The sequence below is a fragment of the Dermacentor albipictus genome, chromosome 2 (genome assembly GCF_038994185.2).
Source record: "Dermacentor albipictus isolate Rhodes 1998 colony chromosome 2, USDA_Dalb.pri_finalv2, whole genome shotgun sequence".
Lineage (NCBI taxonomy): Eukaryota > Metazoa > Arthropoda > Arachnida > Ixodida > Ixodidae > Dermacentor > Dermacentor albipictus.
Genome location: NC_091822.1, coordinates 189,706,515 through 189,727,490, shown reverse-complemented (window position 1 = coordinate 189,727,490; position 20,976 = coordinate 189,706,515). Strand labels below are relative to the sequence as shown.

General features: G+C 48.3%; 1 protein-coding gene across 2 annotated transcripts in view; it reads left to right on the top strand.

Annotated features, from left to right (window-relative positions):
- The window catches only part of LOC135919117 (lachesin-like), a 216,384-nt gene that overhangs the window by 30,502 nt on the left and 164,906 nt on the right, over window positions 1-20,976 (top strand). The window contains exon 2 of one of the 2 annotated variants that reach the window (XM_070534570.1): window positions 4,417-4,532. The exons of the other annotated variant lie outside the window; for it this stretch is intronic. Within the exon in view, the coding sequence (XP_070390671.1) occupies window positions 4,526-4,532 (7 nt within the window). The 5' untranslated portion in view covers window positions 4,417-4,525. The remainder of the gene's footprint in view (window positions 1-4,416; window positions 4,533-20,976) is intronic. 2 annotated transcript variants of the gene reach the window in all.

The following is a 20,976-nucleotide window of genomic DNA, read 5'->3' as shown; positions in this document are numbered from 1 at the left end:
GATACTCACTTAGGAGTTTTATTGCAAATTAAGAAACAAATTGGCATGGATTAAAGCTATTGTCTTGCCCCTGGCGTGCTCTGTCCCTTGCGATCTATTGTGATGTAAGACTTTATCAACATGAAAATTAATAGCCCGAAAGGTAAAAATTTCTCTGGAAGTATAGCAGAAATCGAACGAACGAAATATTTACTTTCCCGCAGTACTGTCTTATTATAACTCCAGCGCTCGCTTAGAAAGAAAGAAAAGTAAGAGGGAAGCAGATATTCCTCTTTGGTGGCCCGGTGCATACCATTTATTATTTCCATCTTTTCTCTCTCTCTTTACATCGTTGAACCCATCACAGCAACATTTAAGTCAAAGCAGACAAGTAGCGGTAGAAACAGGAAACATTTATCAATCAGATTGAGAGGTTCGGAGAGAGATAACCATAAAGCCCACATTGGACAGTGTTTTCTTCGCGTCTCGTTTTAACACAGTCTGCAGTATACGTCCGCACACTTCACGCTGCTTCACATCAAAAAAAAAAAAGAAAAGGAAAGGACTGTTTGATGAATGTAGCAAAAGTGTAGTGGAACCTCCCTCCCCCCTCCCCCCTCAGAGTAAAAGGAAGGAAAAAAAAGAAGACAAAGAATTAAATAAACTCTACAGTGCTATTAATACCCACTTTTGTATGGATCTTGTTGGCGCCAAGCCCAATTATTTCTTTAAGTTTAATGGCTTACCATCTTATGCTATCAAAAGGCTGGATCTTTTTAATCAATCAGCACATGAATTGAGCACGAGATCAGGATAGCTAAACGCAATATCCCTCTGCAATGAAGAACGAATACTGAAAGACAAACCAGAAGGCGTATTTCCCATTCTAAGTACTCTATTGTTTGTTACTACGATGCGATACATTCGCATGATGCTGAGTCGAAGATTACCACTTCTTTAATGACCGGATTAAATTCCTCGAGATCTTGCATCGCGACTGCGTGTTGTCATCTGTGAGAGACGTTGCGCTTTATTTGCCCCCGTTAAGGCTTCATTCTGACGTGATATTGCTTTTAGAAGAGACAGTGAAGAACCGTTATCGGGCAATCCTAACTTGCGCGCAGAACACAGTGCTATTCAAATACACGTTTCCTTGTTGTTCACGGTGACTAGCTAATAGTCTCCAGATACTTGCTGCTGTAAAGTAAGTGAGAACATCGTCAAACGTTTTTTTTTTTGTGTCACACATCATCCGTCATTGTCATGTTAAAAATGGAAAATAACGGTATTGTACTGTGCTGTATTGTATTGTATTGTATTGTATTGACTGCGTGCCTTCCAATGTATATTGGAAAACTGTAATTTTAATATAATGTGCACCTTACTGTATATGTTATTGTACGCGTAAATGCTGTATGAACTGAACGTGGGCAGGAGCCCAGTCAGGCTATTTCAGCCTTTAGTCTCTGTCTCCGCAGGAAATGCCCAGAAATAAAGTGATTTTGATTGATTGATTGATTGATTGATTGATTTGATATGAGTGGAACTAGCGGCTGCTGTGGAATATGACTTGTCGTAAGTTTCACGCGTTGTTACCGCCGTGATTTACACGACAAACATCTGCGAAAGTCTATAACAGAAAGAACTGCCAAAGAGAAAAGAATCGCAGGAATGAATGGGAGGTACCGCAAGCATAAAAGTAGCGGCGACTCGATTATCGAATTCGGTGAGCCTATACGATCAAGCAAGGACTATATACGTAACGGCGGAGACGGTCATCCCCAGCGAAATTTTCTGCAAGCACTGGCTGGCTAATTCGGATGTTCCGCGCCTTTCCGAGGCGTCAGCTGACTGGCTCATGAAAACCACCCTACAGGTCAGGGCAGTGCCTACTTCGTCCCAGCCTATACTCACGACGGCGCCGTGTAGCGGTATAGCTATTTGATTCATTCTTTCTTATTAGTCAAGCGGCAAGTTCACGAAGTTCGGGAAGTCCTTAACTGCGCCCGCGGAAGGAACACGCAGTTAAGAGCCACGTTGGCGGGGGAGACTTGGCTTTATGATCCTTTGATCCCCGCAGCAAATTTCGAGCGCAGCTGCCGCCGAAAGTGGAGAGAGGAGTCCGGGCAGTGTCTCCGCCTCGTCGGGTCGTTTTCGTTTTACGTTCGCGGCTGCGGGCGCAGGTCACGGCGGGTCTTTTCAGTGAGAACTGCGATATTTTTATCGTTGGTTGCCCGTACTCGCGGACATGCAAGAAGTTAAAACTGACAATGTATAGAATTTATCGAAGAGAGCAGTTAGGTGAAAACACTAAGCAGAAAAAAAAAAACGTTACCTAGACGATTCGATGAGTCCGGGTTAGAAATTGGAATTTAGGTCGCCACAAACCGTCGCTAAGCGATTAGGCCATGTCAAAAGAAAACAGCGGGCATTTCGCGTTTGGCTTGTGCGGCCACGTACTACAGCTGGGGATGGTTTGTCGTGCGGAGCGTTTGCGCCATGTATAATTGGTGAAAGTTTGCTGCCCAGAGCTGGACAGCAGGCTATGAGATACAACGTAGTGGACGGATCATCATCATCATCATCACACCACCATCATCATCATCATGTCCACTGCAGGATGAAGGCCTCTCCCTGCGATCTCCAATTACCCCTGTCCTGCGCCAACCGATTCCAAATAGCACCCGCAAATTTCCTAATTTCATCACACCATCTAGTCTTCTGCCGTCCTCTATTGCGCTTCCCTTCTTTTGGTACCCATACTGTTACCCTAATGGTCCAACAGTTATCTAGTCTGCACATTACATGACCTGCCCAGCGCCATTTTTTTCTCTTAATGTCTATTAGAATATCGTCTATGCCAGTTTGCTTTCTGATCCAAACTGCTCTCTTTCTGTCTCTTAAACTTATGCCTAGCATTCTTCGTTCCATCGCTCTTTGCGCGGTCTTTAATTTGTTTTCAAGCTTCTTTGTCAGCCGTCAAGTCTCTGCGCCGTATGTCAGCACCGGTAAAATGCACTGATTGTATACTTTCCTTTTCAATGGTAATGGTAAGCTCCCATTCAGGAGGCTCACGATGTCTGCCGTACGTGACCCGACCCATTTTTATTCTTCTTTGAATTTCCTTCTCATGGTCCTGGTTCCCTGTGATTAGTTGACTTAGGTAAACGTACTCCTCCACAGACTCTAGAGGCTGGCTTGTAATCTTGAACTCTTGTTCCCTTGCCAGGTTATTTATAATTATCTTTGTCTTCTACATATTAATCTTCAGTCCCACTCTTACACTCTCCCTGTTAAGGTCCTGAATAATTTGTTGTAATTAACCTGCATTGTTGGTGAATAGAACAATGTCATCGGCAAACCGAAGGTTGTTGAGGCATTCACCGTCGATCTTTACTCCTAAGCCTTCCCAGTTTAATAGCTTGAATACTTCTTATAAGCACGCAGTGAATAGCATTGGAGAGATTGTGTCTCCTTGTCTGACCCCTTTCTTTATAGGTATCTTTCCACTTTTCTTGTGTAGAGTTAAGTTGGCTGTGGAATCTCTGTAGATATTTTCTAGGGTATTTACGTAAGCGGTCTGTGATCCTTGATTACGCAATGCCTCTATGACTACTGGTATCTCTATTTAATCAAATGCTTTTTCGTAATCTATGAAAGCCATATAGAGAGGTTTATTGCACTCTGCGGATTTCTCGATAACCTGGTTATGACATGGATGTGATCCATTGTAGAGTAACCTTTCCTGAAGCCAACCTGCTCCCTTGGTTGACTAAGTTCCAGTGTTGCCCTTATTCTATTGGAGATTATTTTGGTAAATATTTTATATAATACTGGGAGTAAGGTAATGGGCCTATAATTTTTTAGTTCTTTAACGTCGCCCTTTTTGTGGATTGGTATAATGCTTGCATTCTTCCAGTTTTCTGGGACCCTTGCAGTCGATAGACACTTCGTATAGAGAGCCGCCAGTTTTCGTAGCGTTATGTCTCCTCCATCTTTGATTAAATCGACTGTTATTCCATCCTCCCCTGCCGCTTTTCCCCGTTTCATGCCTTGCAAGGCCTTTCCGACCTCATATCTAGTTATAGGAGGAGTTTTTGTATACTGTTCATTATTGTTTTGAATAGAGCGCTCCTGAGTCGTCTGGTACTGTAAAGGTCAGTATAGAATTCTTCCGCTGCATTTACTATATCTTCGAGATTGCTGATGATATTACCCTGCTTGTCTTTTAGTGCATACATCTTGGTCTGTCCTATGCCGAGTTTCCTTCTCACTGATTTCAGGCTGCGTCCATTTTTTTACGGCTTCTTCAGTCTTTCTCACGTTATAGTTTCGAATATCACTTATTTTCGCCTTGTTGATCAGTTTTGACAGTTCCGCGAATTTTGTCTTATCTCTTAAGTTGGACACTTTCATTCTTTGTCGTTTCTTTATTAGGACCTTTGTTATTGGGGAGAGCTTGCCTACTGGTCGCCTTGGTGCCTTGCCTCCCACTTCAATTGCTGCCTCTGAAGCCAGCCTCGTTACCCCTTGGCTTTCCGCTCCAATGACAGGTGAAAACGGGGTCCACAATCTTTGTTAATGAAAATAATATTTGTTTACAAAAATGTTCTACAGTGTAATATGGCGTCGCCCATTGCGCAATCACAGCACTTGTCTTTGTGTCTACATGTATCGTACTTTCTTAGCGCAAGCAACTGGAATGTAAAGACAATATCAGCGACTCCAGTCATCGTTGTATGTTCAAGCCGTGTGAGAGAGACACTTAGACATATAAAAATAAATAAAGGAACGTAACCACGTATCAGTTATACGAGTTTAAGAGCGATCAGAGAGGAAAGGCAGGGAGGTTAATCAGAACAAAAAATCCGGTTTGTTACCTTACATTTGGAAAGATTTATGCAGTACACCTTGGCTAACTAACTCTCGAAGGGTACTTAGAGCGATATCATTCGGAAACTTTGACTCTGTCACTGTATTAGCTTTCGAGACCGAGGTTGACACCGGTCTCAACCTTGCCCATGGCTGAGCTTTCGAAACAGTTTACGAGCTTCCTTCGGCACTGACCGCGTCTTCGCTTGCCCGAATCCGTGGCGAGGTGCCTACGAGGGCTTGTCTCGATTACTGGCTCTCGGTAAGCGACTGCTGCTCATTGACACTTTGGGGCGTAACGAGGAAAACTCCCGTTTCCGGGTTTCTCGCTGGCGCAGTGGCCGCAGGAATATTTAGACTACACTTCGCTGCTTCCTTCGCATAGGGAGGAACTCGGTGAGGCTCCGCTTAATCAAGCAATGCAAGTATGCAAATGCACTTAACTTTGAAAAAAAAATATTTTGTAGCAACATCGATAACAAAAAAAAGAAAGAAAAAAGAAGAAGAAATGTCGCATCCTCGCATGCTTCGCTGCAAATGTCATCTAAGCGCGTAATATTGGTGGCGCTACTTCAGTACACGGCACAGTTGTCAGTGGTGGCTTCATAGCAGTGCCATAGTAGTGCCGTTTCGATTATGTACTGTAGACGGCCACGTTCACAGACACATTATACGCGTATACGAAGTGTTGGTGTTCCTGCAGGACGCACGACTGGAAGTGTTAAACACAGTCAATTCTTTTAGAGCGACAGCTCAACTACTCCATTAACAAACCCAGAAAACGTCTGGTTCCGTAAATCTGACCTTCAAGCTCAGTAAAGGTCAAACTGAGACTTAGCCTGCCACTACCGGTGGTTGCTGCGTACACCGTGTGGGCACCCGTATCTTGAAAGTGATCTGCGATGTGGAAAAAGTGCGCTGTCACGCGGATTTCGTATTCAAAGCGATCTGCGATGTGTACAACGTGCGCCGTTTGCTGGTAGCTTCGCATGCGCTGTGCTTTTGACGCTTAGTTTACGTTGAAGCGAGATGCAGTGCCAAGGTCAATTCGCTCGCTGCTGCTTCCGTGTCAAGCAGCATCTGTGTGTGGTCTTGCGGTGCAATTGTAGATGCGGTAGTTGTTGACGGCGCCCTAGCAGCGTCTCTGTCCTTTCACAAAGCAAGCAAAACCGTGCTATCGCTCGACAAACTTGGTTTAGCTGCGTTAAACCACGGCAAAGCTTTGCACGGGCTTTACATTAGTGTTGTAAAGTTGCACACTCTTTGCACACTTTTTCTTCTTCAATAAACATGGTTTGTCGGCAAAAATACAGCAGTTAAATTTCGACTGGGAATACACATAAAGCCTGCGGTCGTCTGTTATGCTCAACGTCTGCACATATCCTAAAGCGTGCATTATATTTACTGAAGCGTCTGCTTCAATGCTTGCGTGCTTATCTACAAGCTACATATATAGTTACATTCAAAGGTGGGGAAGAAGCCCGCAAGGACAGGCAATATTGCCGCGCGACTGGCCGCTCGAGGCACTTTGCGTGTATTCGCGGGCTTCTTTCACGGTTGGAAAAACCCATTTACGTAGCACGTAATGAGCAACAGATAGCTGTATCGGGAGTTTTTCGTGTTGCGATGCAGTTTTATAATTGACACTATTAATCTAATTATAATATTTGAGAAGTTTAATAATTAATTAAGACTAGTTATGTAATTAGGTGGGATGCAAAACTTAATCTGAATATCTCCAATTTATGATAAACAACATTGCCGTGGTTCTGTCCAGATGCGTGGCATTTGCTTATTTTTAAACCTTGGTGCGTAATAGCTAGGACACCCTGTATAACAGTGCATGTCGAATGACAAAGTAGATAAATTTCTTATGTGTTTGCTACCCCAATCTTGGACCGTGGATATGGGCCCATTCTTGACGAATCCTTCAGAATAGGTATGTGGCGCTTTAACCAAGGCGAGTAGAATCCTCAAATGTAATTGGGTAGGTGTCGTACTTCTTTGCTCGCCCCCCTCCTCACCACCACCCTACCGCTTGCCATACATCTCTCATCATCCTTTTTCATTCGGCATTCATCATATGTGCATCACTTCTCGTCATGGTGACATCGCTGTGTTGACGTTGCACGCTGGACAGTTCCCTGATATCGTGTTTGCATTTCCGCATATGTTGTGATCTGTGTAACGCATTAACATTAAAGGGCCCCTCACCAGGCCCCATAGCAAATTTTGGTTATACGCTGGAAGTTGTTACGTGTCCTCTAGGGAGCGTTCAGCCGCAATAATTTTTCGAATCGGCTCATTAATAGCATGACATGACATGACAAGAACTTTATTTGAGTCCTGAGGGACTGAGACCTCGGGGAGCCAAACCGAAGGCTCCCGAAGATCAAGTCGGTGGCTCCGCCCACGATGGAACCGGGAGATCAAGTCCCGCGGCAATGTCGTGGGCCCTCTGGACAGCCTGAAGTTGAATGTTGAGATTGCTGCTCTTGAGAGAGTCCTGCCATCGTTCTTTCGTGATGGCTGGAGAGGAGTTAAGGGCTGGGCACAGCCAGAGCATGCGGTCAAAGGAGCATGCGTCATGACCACATTTGGGGCACGACTGTGAGTGCTCAGGATCTGTCCGGTGAAGAGACCGAGGAGTGGGACATGTACGGGTTTGCAGGAGTCTTAGTGCGGTAGCCTGAGGTTTGTTCAGTTTGGGGTGAGGGGGTGGAAATGTCCTCCTGCCTAGTCGATAATGGGAAACAATTTCGTGGAATGTACTTAATGGATCTTTCTGGATGTTGATCTGAGATAGAAATATTTCAGTGCCGCGAACCCATGATTTCAGCAGGGGGGCTCCACTGCCAAGCAAGATGCTCTCTGCACTCGCCCCGTCTAGCCTTCACAAGCGAAATTCCTTCCCTGCGTTTCCCCATACCAGACCTCGAAGATCGCTTGACGCATGCGCCACAGGGGCCGCCTTCATTTTCTTTTTCTCCTCGCTCTTTTTTTTTTCCTGCGCTACGCATTTCCGCTGACCGCGCCACGGGCGAGCTGCTGTCTCGTTCGCGCGGCGCCCGATTTTGCGCGCTGTGCACATGGAAACATCCCTAGCGGTATAATTCAGTGCTTCACGAATACTGAGGCAGAACAAGTGGATCGCAGAGCGTGTTCACGCGCTCGAACACGGTAGAAAATGGCATAGTTTCGCTACCTGCTCACGTGACCGCATGACCGTGGGAAGAAGCAGATGAAGTGGAATTACATCTCTCTTGCTTCGGTGCGAAGTAAAAGAGAAAACACGCAGACGTTCCGTTTGTGTGTTTTATTATTTCTCTAAACTTCAATTCGTCAATTCAAGCAACAGATCGCACAGATAACAGATGTCTTGAATAATTCTCGAAGTCACGTGTCACCACGAGCGGCGTCACACTGCGGACACGATTACGTAGGCGCAGGAGCCCGACTACGTCTCCATCCCTCTCCGGGTGGATTCGCCGCGAGTGAAGAAGGAAACGGCGTTCGGATTGAAATGTCAGGCCTTTCCGCGGCGTGTAGCGATGTAATTCTTTGCAAACACGATAGTTGGCGCCCGTTGTATGCTCTGCGCTTGTCAGCTCGAAATGGCCAGACCTAGTGAGGGGCCCTAAATGCGTTAACAGTGTGGTGAAAAAGCACAAGTACCGAATAAAATTACACGTCGCATACGATGAAAATAAACACAATTGTGCATACCCCATTGAGTTGCATACCTTATTATTAACCGATTCACTAAAGCTAGCTGCGCCTCACATCGATTCCAAAATGTGCGTTGAATCTGCATAACTTTAAAATTTTTTTCCGTCTTGTCGTACGTAGACGTTTTGCTTGGGATGCGTACATACACACGCTTGCACGCAGGAAAGCATGCACAAGGCAACGTAAAGGATCGCCGGGCACCGCCTGTATACGTCAGATCTGCGGGCAGAGTGAAGATAGATCGAAGAAGAAACGTGGAGGATGTCGATGGTGCACCGGAAACGCCACGAGGGCTTCGCCGAGCCGTGGAGAAGCGTCCAGCGAGCGACCGCGGTGGCCGCTGCTAAGGCTGCAGTCGCACTGCGCCGTCTCCCGTGTAAACGCCGCCGTGCCAGGCTTCGCTAGCGCCGCCCAAGTTCCAGCAAAAGAGACAGACGAGCACTAAAATGCTGGAGAGCGCAATCTTTCTTCGCCGTTGCATCTCGCAGATGCCAACAGCTTCCTTAAAAGAATGAGGAGAAGTAAAAAAAAAAGTTTGGCCTCTGGTGCCACGCGTAGCAGAGTGCTATAGAAGACGCACCGAGAACCAATGCGGAGAGTCAATTTCCGATGCTTTCAGCGACAACTGGGAGTGGAAGGGCAAGAAAGGTGCCCCGTGACGCTCGAGAGAGCGAAGGCAGCGTCGCGGTATTCGCGCCGCGATGAAGGAAGCGCGAGAGCCGGGGAAAAGTTGCACTGAGTGCGGCGATGGAGAGGAAAGCCTCGACGTTGGGCGCGGGGTCGCTCGCTCTCTCGGCGGTGTCGCTCTCGAATAAATGCATGTCCAAGCAGACGGGCCCGGGCCGCTGAAAAAGAAAATAATAACACCGCAGAGGGCACCACCGGAGTCATCCTTAATGGGAAAAAGGCGCAGAGGAACGTTCGGGCATCTGGTCAAGTGACCGACGAGCCGGCTGACAGGCGGGCTTACAGGACCCTTATCGCCCCATCTCCCATCCCAGTCGATGCTGGCGCCTTGCCATACGTATACCGCGCGACCTCCGCTACCCTCTCCGGTCAGCCCATTTTGGGCGCTGTCTACTTCGCACTTCCCCCTCCCACCCGACCATCTTCTGGGCGCTGTGACGCGTGCGTCCTGTGCTTTATGGTGTGTGCGTGTGTGTTTTCGCGGCTATCCTCCGCGTTTCGAGAGCGAGCGACATCATCCGCGAAGCCGATAAACTCTCCGTGCGCACCGTGAGAGTGCTCGGGAAGCCAGACATCGCGTTCAGCTGCGGGAAGAGAGGCTTTGCTGTCGTGCTTTCGCATCAGGAGATGCGGAAGATGCGGGATATATCGAGATCTCGATGTTTATACACGGCCGATGGGAAGGAAGCGGAAGATAGAAATACGCCCGTCGTCCGACGTGTAGCGCCACGGCGATCCAATTTAGTTTACTTCGTAGTAAAGCGCGGGATACATGGTGAATGATGTGAACACGCCGACTTCACTCGGCCTTGTGGCACTGCCATTCGTTGCCGCCTTGAAGCAGGTCGCTTAAGTGAAAGTTCGGTTACTTGAATTATACATTGTAGTACATCATGCAGTGTCGTCAGTATCGTCAGAAGTGCCACTGTACAGGAAGAGGATGAGCGCGTCAATACGGATGACGAAGAGCTGTGAAGCAACAGAAGATAGAAAGTGGCGCCCAGCGTGAAGATCAATATAACGCTTACGCCTGCGTGACGTTGTCCGTTACAATATGCAACACTTATTGAACGCGTTGCCAGAGGCTAATCAGGAATCAAATGCCATAATGTACAAACGCGAGTAATCAGAACGACATGAAAAAAAAAATCTTTTTCAAAACTCCTTTTTTGATGTATTGTTGCATTATGTTTAAATATGTGTTTTGTGCATAATGCTTGGTTGCTTACTCTTGCTTATTTGTGATTACATTATCAGGATATCGACCTGAGAGTCTTACCATGGGACTCTGTCGTGAACCTACAACTTACGCGCATATATAACTCGTGTACCAATATGTTTTCGCAGGCTCAAGTTGGAATCAGTTGGCGCAGGACAGGGGTAATTGGAGATCGCAGGGAGAGGCTTTCGTCTTGCAGTGAACATAAAGTATACTGCCGCTGCTGCTGCTGCTGATGATGATATTTTAGTAAACCAAACATTAAATCTAGTGCAAAACAATTTTTTGTAAATATGCAGAGGACGGAAGGAAGCAGTAATAGGGGGAAAGACAGGGAGGTTAGCCAGTTCTCAGACCGGCTGGCTACCCTATGCTGGGGAAAGGGGGTAAGGGGAATGAAAGATAATAGAACAGAAATGTTACAGAAAAAAGAAAAAAAGAAAAAAAGTGAAAAGGAAAGATTTCCGCAGGATGCGCAACAACGCTTTCAAAACCTTCTGTGCTGAGGACGGCCTCGGCCAGTGTCCATCCGACAAAGAGTGTTTGCGAAGACTATCTAACACTCTTGAAAGTTATTTCCTGGGTGCACTGAAGCGGGGACCCTCACAGAGAAGGTGGGCGATTGTTTCCTCGCAGCTAGACTTATCACATGTAGGGCTGTTGGACATTCCGATCCGAAATGAGTAAGCATTGTGAAGGCCACGCCAAGCCACAAGCGGCACAGAGGTGTCTCCTCAGCTCTAGATAGTGCTGACGGAAGACGTAGCCGTAGATTCGGATCCAGGTTGTGGAGACGACCGTTGGAAAATGCCGTCGAGTTCCACTGTGCAAGTTCACGTGCGAGCGAACGAAGCCCTGGTATAACAACACAGTGGAGACCATCATGAGCAGATTGGGTGGCCTATCTGCACGGTCGTTTCCGTAGATAGCGCAGTCGCCCGGTATCCACTGATAAACTATGTTGTGTTTTTTTCTCCATTCCGTTATGATGAAGAAGTCTTATGTCAGCGACTAATTGTTCATTCGGTTCATGACGAAATGGCGACATAATGCACTGGAGAGCGGCCGTGGAGTCGGAGAAGTATGACCATGTCTAAGGCGGTTCTTCAATTACGAATTGTAGAGCAACACGGAGGGCGACGAGCTCTGCAGCTGTCGATGACGTAGAATACATTGTCTTGAATTTTATGGTTACGGACTTCGCGGGAATAACCACTGCTCCTGCTGAGCTTGTAGAAGTAACTAAACCATCTGTGTAAATGTGAAGGCGCATTGCTGTGTTTCTAATGCAGTAGCTGTAGTGTGGCTTGCTGTAGGGCTAAAAATGACGATTGTGTTTTCTTTTGGATTCCAGGAATGGTTAGGAGGGTTTCGACAGGATGTAGGCACCACAACGGTAATGGTGGTCTTCCTGCAGGCTTGAAGTTCGAGGGAAGCACTGAACGATGCGAAGCAATAATATCGCTGAACGCAGAGTGTGGTCCAGAAGCAGGAAGTGAGGCGAGGTGGTGTGATGGAATCCGGGCGAAAATCCTGATGCGCATTCTTAAGGAATCGACGCGAATATCTGTTGTGATTGTGTGATCACGCGCGATGACGATAGTCGCTGCTGAAGACACACATCTCGGAAGGCCAAGGCATTTTCTCAGTGCTTGAGCTTGAATCGACTGGATGACGTGTACATTTTTTCTTCGGGTCTTGCCCATCACAGGTGAGGTGTAGCTCATGAACCTGAGGAGAAGTACCGCATAAAGTAGAAGCATCGCGCGTACAGATGCACCCCACGGTTTTCCCGCACGAAATCTTAGCACATGGGTGATCATGGTGAGTTTCTTTTTCATGTACAAGGTAATATGAGGGCTCCAGGACAGCTTGCGATGTGTTAATACTCCCAGAAAGCGGTGAGTCTTCACATCACTAATAGCCTGTACATTGATTTTAATGACGTATGGGCCCATCGCTTTGCGCGGGAAGGCAACCAGCGAGCACTTCTCAGATGACAGCTCTAGTCCCCGTCCTTGACGGTAGTTTGACGTCAGTGTAGCCGCTTTCTGAAGCCCGGCACGTACGTGCAGACGCGTCACTCCTGGTGCCGACATGCAGATGGCGTCTGCGTATATTGATAGATGCAAGGACAGCGGAAGTACATCGAGAAGGTCGATGAGCGCGAGTTTAAGGAGAGTGCGGCTCAGGACTCCGCCTTGAGGCACACTACGAAAAGCACAATGGTGTGTTGTTGTACCATCTCCTCTTTGTACAAAGAAGGTTCTGCCCTTAAAATAACTGTATATCCATTGGTAGACATGGTCCCCCAATCCAATGTTCCCCACGGCATCCAGATAGCTTCATGCGATATATTGTCGTATGCGCGTTTCACGTCCAAAGACATCGCTGCAGATAATCTCTTTAGGCCTTTTTGTTGCTGTACAAACGAGACAAGGTCAATCGTGTTATCTGTCGAGGACCGTCCACGCCGAAAGCTGGTCATAGCATCAGGATATGTCTCGTTATGCTCTAGATGATGGAGAGGATGGTACTGACTCGCCTAGAGTATTTATGCAGAAACAGTAATGTATACATATATGTAGTGCGTGAGCTGTAGCCACCTAATATCTATATCAAACCAGGCAGGAATTAAAGCAAAACAGATGGAAACACACGGACGCACCAGAGAGTCCGCAACAGTTGCATGCAGCGGCTCGACGTAGTACAGGTGAAATGCAGCTCGAAAAGAAGCAAGTTGTATTTTGGAGAGCGGTAGAAAGTGATGTTGAAATAGATGTGTTATCACGTGATATCGTTAAGTATACGTGCGTGCTTAAAATAAAGCCAAAAGGAAGTGTGGCTCGCTCATAAGCTCGTTTCATTACATCGATATCCACTTGTATAGCTAACTTGTGCTCATGGACAAGAGCAATATGCCACTTAGTGACTGACCAGTTGTAAGTTCGTACAAAGTTCTCGCGTTTCACTCCACTGACCAGAAAAGCTTTCACGGTGAGAAGTTGACTGCAGTACATCGGAATGAACACTTCACTCTACCAGAACAGCACTCGCAAGTCACAGCCACGTCGAACCCCGTAACCCTTAGAGATTCCTGAAAAAAATAATGGCAACTTTGGCGCTGCAATCACAGCCTCTGTTTTCACAGAACTTTGGGAAGGCCTGTTAATAGGCCGCAGTAATCGCTTTGCTGAATTTTGCGCACTCTCTAGAGTATACATTCTGCTAGTCGTGACTCATCGCGCATTGACATGCACCGGGTGACAAAGATCTTAAACACGACTTAGCGTTGCTGCCTTAGAGGCTTTCCAAGAAAAGAACACCTCTAGAATGACACTTACCACAGAGACCTACGTGAGGAAACGCGGAATAACCCTTAGGCAAGCGTCTTTGTATTCGAAAAGGGAGGCTGCGCCATCCACAGAGTTTCCTACCAAATCACTAAGGGAACTCTGGTGCTGTGATCGTTCAGCTACCATGAGAATGATGGGTAGTACATGAATTTATTTAATCTTCGTACTTTTGGCTCAAGCCGTTCATGTGGCGTTAGGTATTTATCCGCTGTACTTTCCAAAATTTGCAAGCAATCATACTTTTTCTAAACGCGTGAAAGCAATAAGTTTCTGAGCATATGCATAATCATTGCGAACTGTTGCATTAATGTCATAGTATATTGCTGGCAGTTTGCAAATCCGCAAAGGTGCTTGAAGCTGGAAGGACGAAATTGAGGCAAATCGATGTATGCTAACATCATTCCAATGCTGACCAAACCGCTATGTTTGCAACTTCCGTAAGCACTAACACTAAAGACATCTCCATTTTTGTAGGAAGCTGTGTGCTACAAGCCTTTCTTTGCGGAATTCGGCGCGAAGTTTTGCCAGACGCTGTAGGTTGTCGAGTGGTCGGCAGTCTACGAGGCGCGGGTCGCGTAGCACACATAACTTCAAAAACCGAGACTTTTTTGGGACGCATCGTCATCCGCATAGGAAGCGCGCGCGCACAGACACACGCACACACTTGTCCCGCTTGCTCTCCCTGTATATGACCTCGAGGGGACGGGCGGCCGTGCTTCAGCAGCTGCCGCGGCAATGGTTCCCAAGGCGGCCGAAATTAACCCTCTCGTTGAGTGAACGGCCGTCGTTAATTTTCGCCACCGCACCTCCGAAAGCTGCTGCTGCTCTTCGGGCCGCCTTTCGTCGTTTAACGGCGAGAGCCTCGGGCGGCGCAACCCCGAACCAGCGTCGCCGCCGCGCCCCACGCTCACGCCGCGGCCGTGCTCCACTCTCGCGCCGAGTTTCACGACGTGATTGCGGCCTGGGTCACGTTTTACAGTTTCGGGAAGGTGGGCCACGGGGGGGAGCGGGGGGTGCTCCTTTACCGCGACGAGCCGGGCGTTCGTGCCCGCCGCGCGCGTCCTCCGTCCAGCGGAGGACAACCCGATAATTATTTTGATAGCGAGCGCGCGACCGCGACTCGCCCGCCGACCTGTCTTCTCTCTCCGGCGCCGCTGTCCACCCCTTTCGGTTCGGCTGTTTCGGGCTCAGCGCACCAGCGACGGCGAGGAGCCGCGCCCCCCTTCCTCTTTGCGAGCCCCGAACTGGCGAAAGCCGACGTCGGTCGCGCAACCGGCGGCGCTTGCCGGCTTGACCAGTTGCGGACGCGTTATTTGTCCATCTGTCGTGTTCCGTGTCCGGCCGCCATTACGCTAATCGCGCCGGAAAAGGGGTTCACTCCCCTCCCCCCCTCTGTGCCGCGGTTTGCCCGGCCGCGAGCGCGCGGCTCGCAATCATCAAGTGGCAGCCGCGACGGGCCGGCCGGCGGTGGCGACGATTTCCCGTCGCAACGCACGGCTCTAGCCGCGGCCGCTGCTATTGCGGGGCGCGTGTGTGCGTGTGCACAGTGCGCTGCGGCCCTTGATTCCCAGCGGCCGTTGATAAGCCATTTACCGGCCGCCCTAATGGAATGGTCGCGCTTGGCGAGCCGCAAGCTGTCGGAAGCTGCACGGCCCTCGGCTCGCTGTAGGCCGCGTTCGCACGCCGACGCGGCGACATTTATCTGACCGCAGCCCCCCCCCCTCGGTTTCTTTCTCCGTGCTGGCAGAGAAAAAGTCCTGAAGCAGCGGCCGAGTTTGCGAATGTAATTCCGAGGTGGGGCCCTCAGTTGGTGCTCGTACTAGGGCAGTTGAACAGCTGTCAGGGTTCTCGTCTCATCACCGTGGGTTCCATCCTAAACTGTGCTGTGACGAGAACTCAGTACGCGTCTCAGTCAAAACTACTATCGTTTTTACATACGCGCCAGTAGGTCACTCTTAGCGAAGAATAATTTGCTCCCTGGACAATGTTGCATCGCCCATAGAAAAATGAAATCGAAGACTTAATTGCTTCAGTGGGTGCTGAAACCTGCGAAAGAAGAAACTAAGAAAAATGATGATGGGAATATCAACACAAATGCACTGCCTGTTATATACACAGTCTGAGCACACTAATGTATAGTGCGACTAATTTGGCCTCTGTATATTCTAAGTACATGATGTACAGTCATGAGCCAAAGTATGAGGACCACGGATGTTACGAAATATTTTATTCTTCGCAGCCGATAGGCATGCAGGCTGAACGCAAGTGCTGCAGTCTCCATGCTCCTGCTGGACCAGAGGGAAACAGATAAAAGAGATGAGAAAGGCAGGGAGGTTAACCGGAAGATAGAAATCCAGTTTGCTACCCTGCGCTACGGAAGGGGTAAGGGGAGACGAAATGATTAAAAAAAAAAACAAGCGAGAAGTGCACACACATGAAAAGAGTGGGAGAAGAAAAAAAAGAATAAAAATACACACGCGCACAAAGGATCGCAGGAGTGACACAGTCGTTTAAGCAGGCCGCTTGACCGGAGAAACTTCACCGCCTTCTGGTGTGAAGGTCGCATTTACCACACGCACGCACGCACACACGCACACACGCACGCACGCACGCACGCACGCACGCACGCACGCACGCACGCACGCACGCGCGTATATATACATATATACTTAGACGCCAACAAACAATGACACCAAGGACAACATTCGGAAAATTACTTGTACTTGCTAAGTGAATTAAAGAAATGATAAATTAATGGAAATGAAAGTGGATGAAAATTCACTTCAAATTTGAAGAAAGCTTTCTGGTTTGCTATCGTACATCGGGGAAATTCTACGGGGGGTAAAAATATGGACATAAGAAATAATTGTAAAGATAGAAGAAAGCGAACGTGCGAGAAAAAAAAACAGTAAGAAACAAGAGGGACAGAACGAGGGAGTATCAGAGACAGAGGAAACATAAGAGATGAATGGTTGAAAGGTTAACCAGAGTAACTGTAAAGTCGGCTACCCCGCACTCGAGCAAAGGAAAAGGGTAGAAAAGATGAGGAGAGAAGAAGAGACGATATCTCGAGTGTAGGAACTTCGATAACACTTTGACCGACTTTTGGTGACAACAGTATAAGACGGCACTTCAGGACTGCCTTCTTCGAAAACGGCCGTTCATCGAGAAGGAATAACGCATTCGCGGGCGAGTCCCTGTATACTCCGTGGGAAGGGCTACGGCAAAGAACGTATTCGATATTTACCTTTATACTGCTTGTTAAGACTGCGTTTAAAGTGCTAATGTAGGGGGTCATTTCCTCGCTTTCTTTACTTTTTTCGCCTCGTAATGCACGCTTTTGCTGTCGTGTGGTTGACTCGTGCATTCTTACGTGCAGCACTTTTTCACATCAATCATTCATCAACTGCAGAAGCAGGGCCTTAAAAAATCTGAGGCCCGTCAGACACTACCGTCGGACTCGGCGTGAGGTGAAAAATGCTTAAATGCTCCAGGTATTATTTTTGATCGTTGGCATTTCCCTATAGTATGTACTATCGGTGTAAGAAGTGAACGTTGTGCGATCATCTACGAAGAAGTTATTTAGGCAGCCTTGGGCAGGCACCCCGCCCTCGGGTACTCAGGTTTTCAGCAATACACCAATGTATGTATGCGACCATCGTTATGCTGCACAAAGCAACACAGGTGTTCACAGGAAGGTGAAAATTTGAATTAATCAAAGGCGTTACGAGGGCTGCCTCAAACTAGAGGCGACGTTTCGGAGAGAGGAGCAGTTCTTGCCCTGATGAAGACAATACCCTCGCTGAAACGTTGGCTCTAGTTTGAGACAGCTCTTGTGACACTATAACTAGAGCCAACGTTTCGACGAGGACACTTATCTTCGCCAGGACAACAGTTACTGCCCCCAAGAAGATATAGGGTATAGAAATGTTTTCTGCCCGACAGGGCAAACACTGTTGCCGTATCAAAACAGTCCAATTAAGATTTCTCGCGGAACGCGCGTCCCCACGCTTTCAACGTAGATGGTACGCATATTGACACCGAGTGATTGTTAACGAGGTAAAGTATTAACGTGCTTTTAGGCACAGAATAAAAGCCGCAATAACATGTTCACGGGATTGATTAAAACTTGATGATAACGGCAAATGTATAAGGTGCGACACGCTAGCAGCGATGAAAGGCTCCGACTTGTGCAGCCAACCGCAAAATAGCGGCACCTAGCGTTCATCAGATTGAGAGCTTTACGCGGCGTGATCATTCACTCCTTGTTAATCCATATTCAGGCCCAACGCGCACGGATGACTACCCGTTTCGGTAACAGCGAGGTGGAGGGCCGAAGCTCTGAGTTGGCAGAGGAAGGTTGCAAGCATACGTGCATGGAAGAAAAAAAAAAAGTTAACGTTCTAAAGCTGAACTGCGACTATGACACGTGCCGTAACAGAATAGCGTATCCGATCGGTTGACTAAGCTTATTGTACAACTCTCTCGAGGGCGCTTTGTTTGTCTTGGTTCTTGCCTATTAAGAGGGCTTCATAGGTTTTCACAATGTCGCGACTCGCGAAAATCAGAGAGCAGTCACACCTTTGAGTGCGGCTGGCCAGATTGTTGGATGGAGTTAAGGCGAGTGTGACTTTGGGAGAGATTAATTCTTGTGGATAAATTATTGCTGTTGTTGTGGCCCCAAAATACACACGATACACACGAGGAATATTGGTCACACTTCAGGAATGAGAAGTTCACACTACAAAGAGAAAAAAGAAAGCTTAAATAATTTTGGCACCCAGATTATGCCCCGCTTCCTCTATTTTAAACATTTAGTTGTCGGTAATCTTCGCCGTGCTCTCTACGTACGAAAAAAAAAATCAGTCCAGAATAAACGAGAACAATTCAATAGAACATCGCGTAACTATAAAATATCAAAGCTAGTGGTCTAAAACGGCGATTATCTACGAATATCTAAAACGGCGATTGCGCTACTGAAGCTAACTTTTTTCGACGACTGTCTTTCAGCTCGCACAGAATGCGAAGATGGATCAGATTTCCCGTGAAACTTTGAAGTGTACGCGCAGCCGTCTTGTATGTCCACTCTGCGATCCCCCTCTCGAGGCCATTCAGTTCTATAGGACTTCCAGCTCTCCTCGACTGTTGGAAGAAGCTCCCCGAGCTTGAAATAAGACCCTGCAGGCGCATTCCACACGTGCGCTAAAACGCGTCCCCATGTTCTTTCTGTGCTTACGGGTGATTCGGACATCGGACCAGCTTAGAAAGATCAAGAACGCGGTGACGGACGAGACAATAGAAAAGCGACGCCGTATGCTTTAAAATTTCATCATGCCGTTCCGTGGTGTACAGTCGTATCGGCGAGGGAAAGAACGGGCGGGAGAAGCGGGCGTACGTGACGCGTGCGCCTTTTAATCTTACAGATGGAGCGTCGGGAAGCCGCCACGCGCTCGCGGCGGCGTCGAGGAGAAAAAGAAAGAAAAAAAAAATGCAAGCGACGTCCGCCGCTCTCGCGGTGCTTGCTGCTGTTCCCCCTGGGGGGAGCGAATGAAATATGATCGCGGCCTAACAATAGAGGGAGTGGGTGGGGGGAGGAGACGGAAGGGGGGGGGGGGGGGCTAGGCCTGTCGTGCGTGGGCTCGCGCGCGTCTTCTCAACACGAAAAGAGAGCAACGCGCCCGCCCAATCTCGGCCACTCTTCTTGGCGGCGGTCGCCTCGCGATGCAGCCAGCGGCAGCCTCCTCACCTGGCAGCGGAATCGATGCGCTCCCGACGTCTCTCTGCAGCACCGCCGGCCACGTCCCAAACCGAACGCAATGCCCGGCCGCCTCTGTTGCAGCAATGCAACAAAACGTTGGAGAGCGCGTGATGCGTCTCGGTTACGGAGCTGCGGCTGCTTTGATTCCAAACCTGGCGCACGTGAGCCGCCGAGAGATCGTCCGTGAGCCGCCGAGAGATCGTCCGTGGCGCGCGCGCCACATGGAAACGGGTGTGCCGTGGTAGACGAGGTTCCCACGTGCTGCGCGTCCCTGTACCCGCGCATGACCGACTGCAGGTCATGCACGGAAGACCGGTGTCACTCGTGTTCGTGTTCCCGATGCAGCGGCTCCTGGTATTGGTGATAAAATCGGAGACCGGATACGGCACTGACCCGCTGTTGAGTACGGATGTACGCCTCTACGCGTCTCTTGCTACGCATGCTTATATGATGCGAATGTGACCGAGAGCAGCTTTCATGAGAAAGAAAAAGAAGGTATATAGTATAAAAGAGTAATAAAACTCCTGTCAAAATTTAACCGCGACTTACATTATGTTAATGAGGCTGAGTGATAGTGTCAGTGCTAGAAGCGGTATCAAAAGGGGAAAGGCTGGACAGTGCTGAAGTCTTCCCTTTTTTGAATATTTTTTTCGCCCTCTTTGCCTTGGCGGCGATGCTTCGCCCGGACGCCTCTTCGCTACTCCAGATATCGGGGTCCTCCTGACAAATTAATATAGCATGGGATAACGTTGCCAAAGAATATTCTAGGCACCTATGCACATGGTGGCCGAACGGTTCAGGCGATCATAGTGACGTGAACTTTCTGCCATTATGGATGGAGCGGTTGCGCGGACTCTCGAAAGCCCTTTAAACATGCGGAAGCATCCCATGTGCGAGGATATGGCGTTAACGAGGCATTGATACGCGAGCTCGCACTCAGTCTTCACTCCGTACGATCACTGCGGGTTAGTGACGTCAAGCTCTTTGCCCTGGGGACGTAATGCGTAATAAAAGATGTAAGGTGCCCAGAGAGATTAAGAAAATTTCGCAGGCGATACAGGTCGTATGACCTTGGCGGAGTCTTTATCCCCCCGGGCGAGCTCCTCTTTGGCACTTCGTGCGTGTCGGTCAAAACACCGTGCTGCAGAGGCTGTGCAAGAAAAGATCCCCGATCTGCTGTTGTCTAGGGATACACAGATCCAGTTTCCACGCAACCGAACTATACGTTATCCTTGCCGAGCACGGAGTCGTGACTGCCAGCTGTATCGCCCCTGCGAAGACGAGGTGTTACACATGCGAAATAGAAAACTTACTACTCGGTTAGAACGTGCGTATTGTGTCTCTGTCTGCTTAAAAAAGAAAGCTTGTCCGTGATT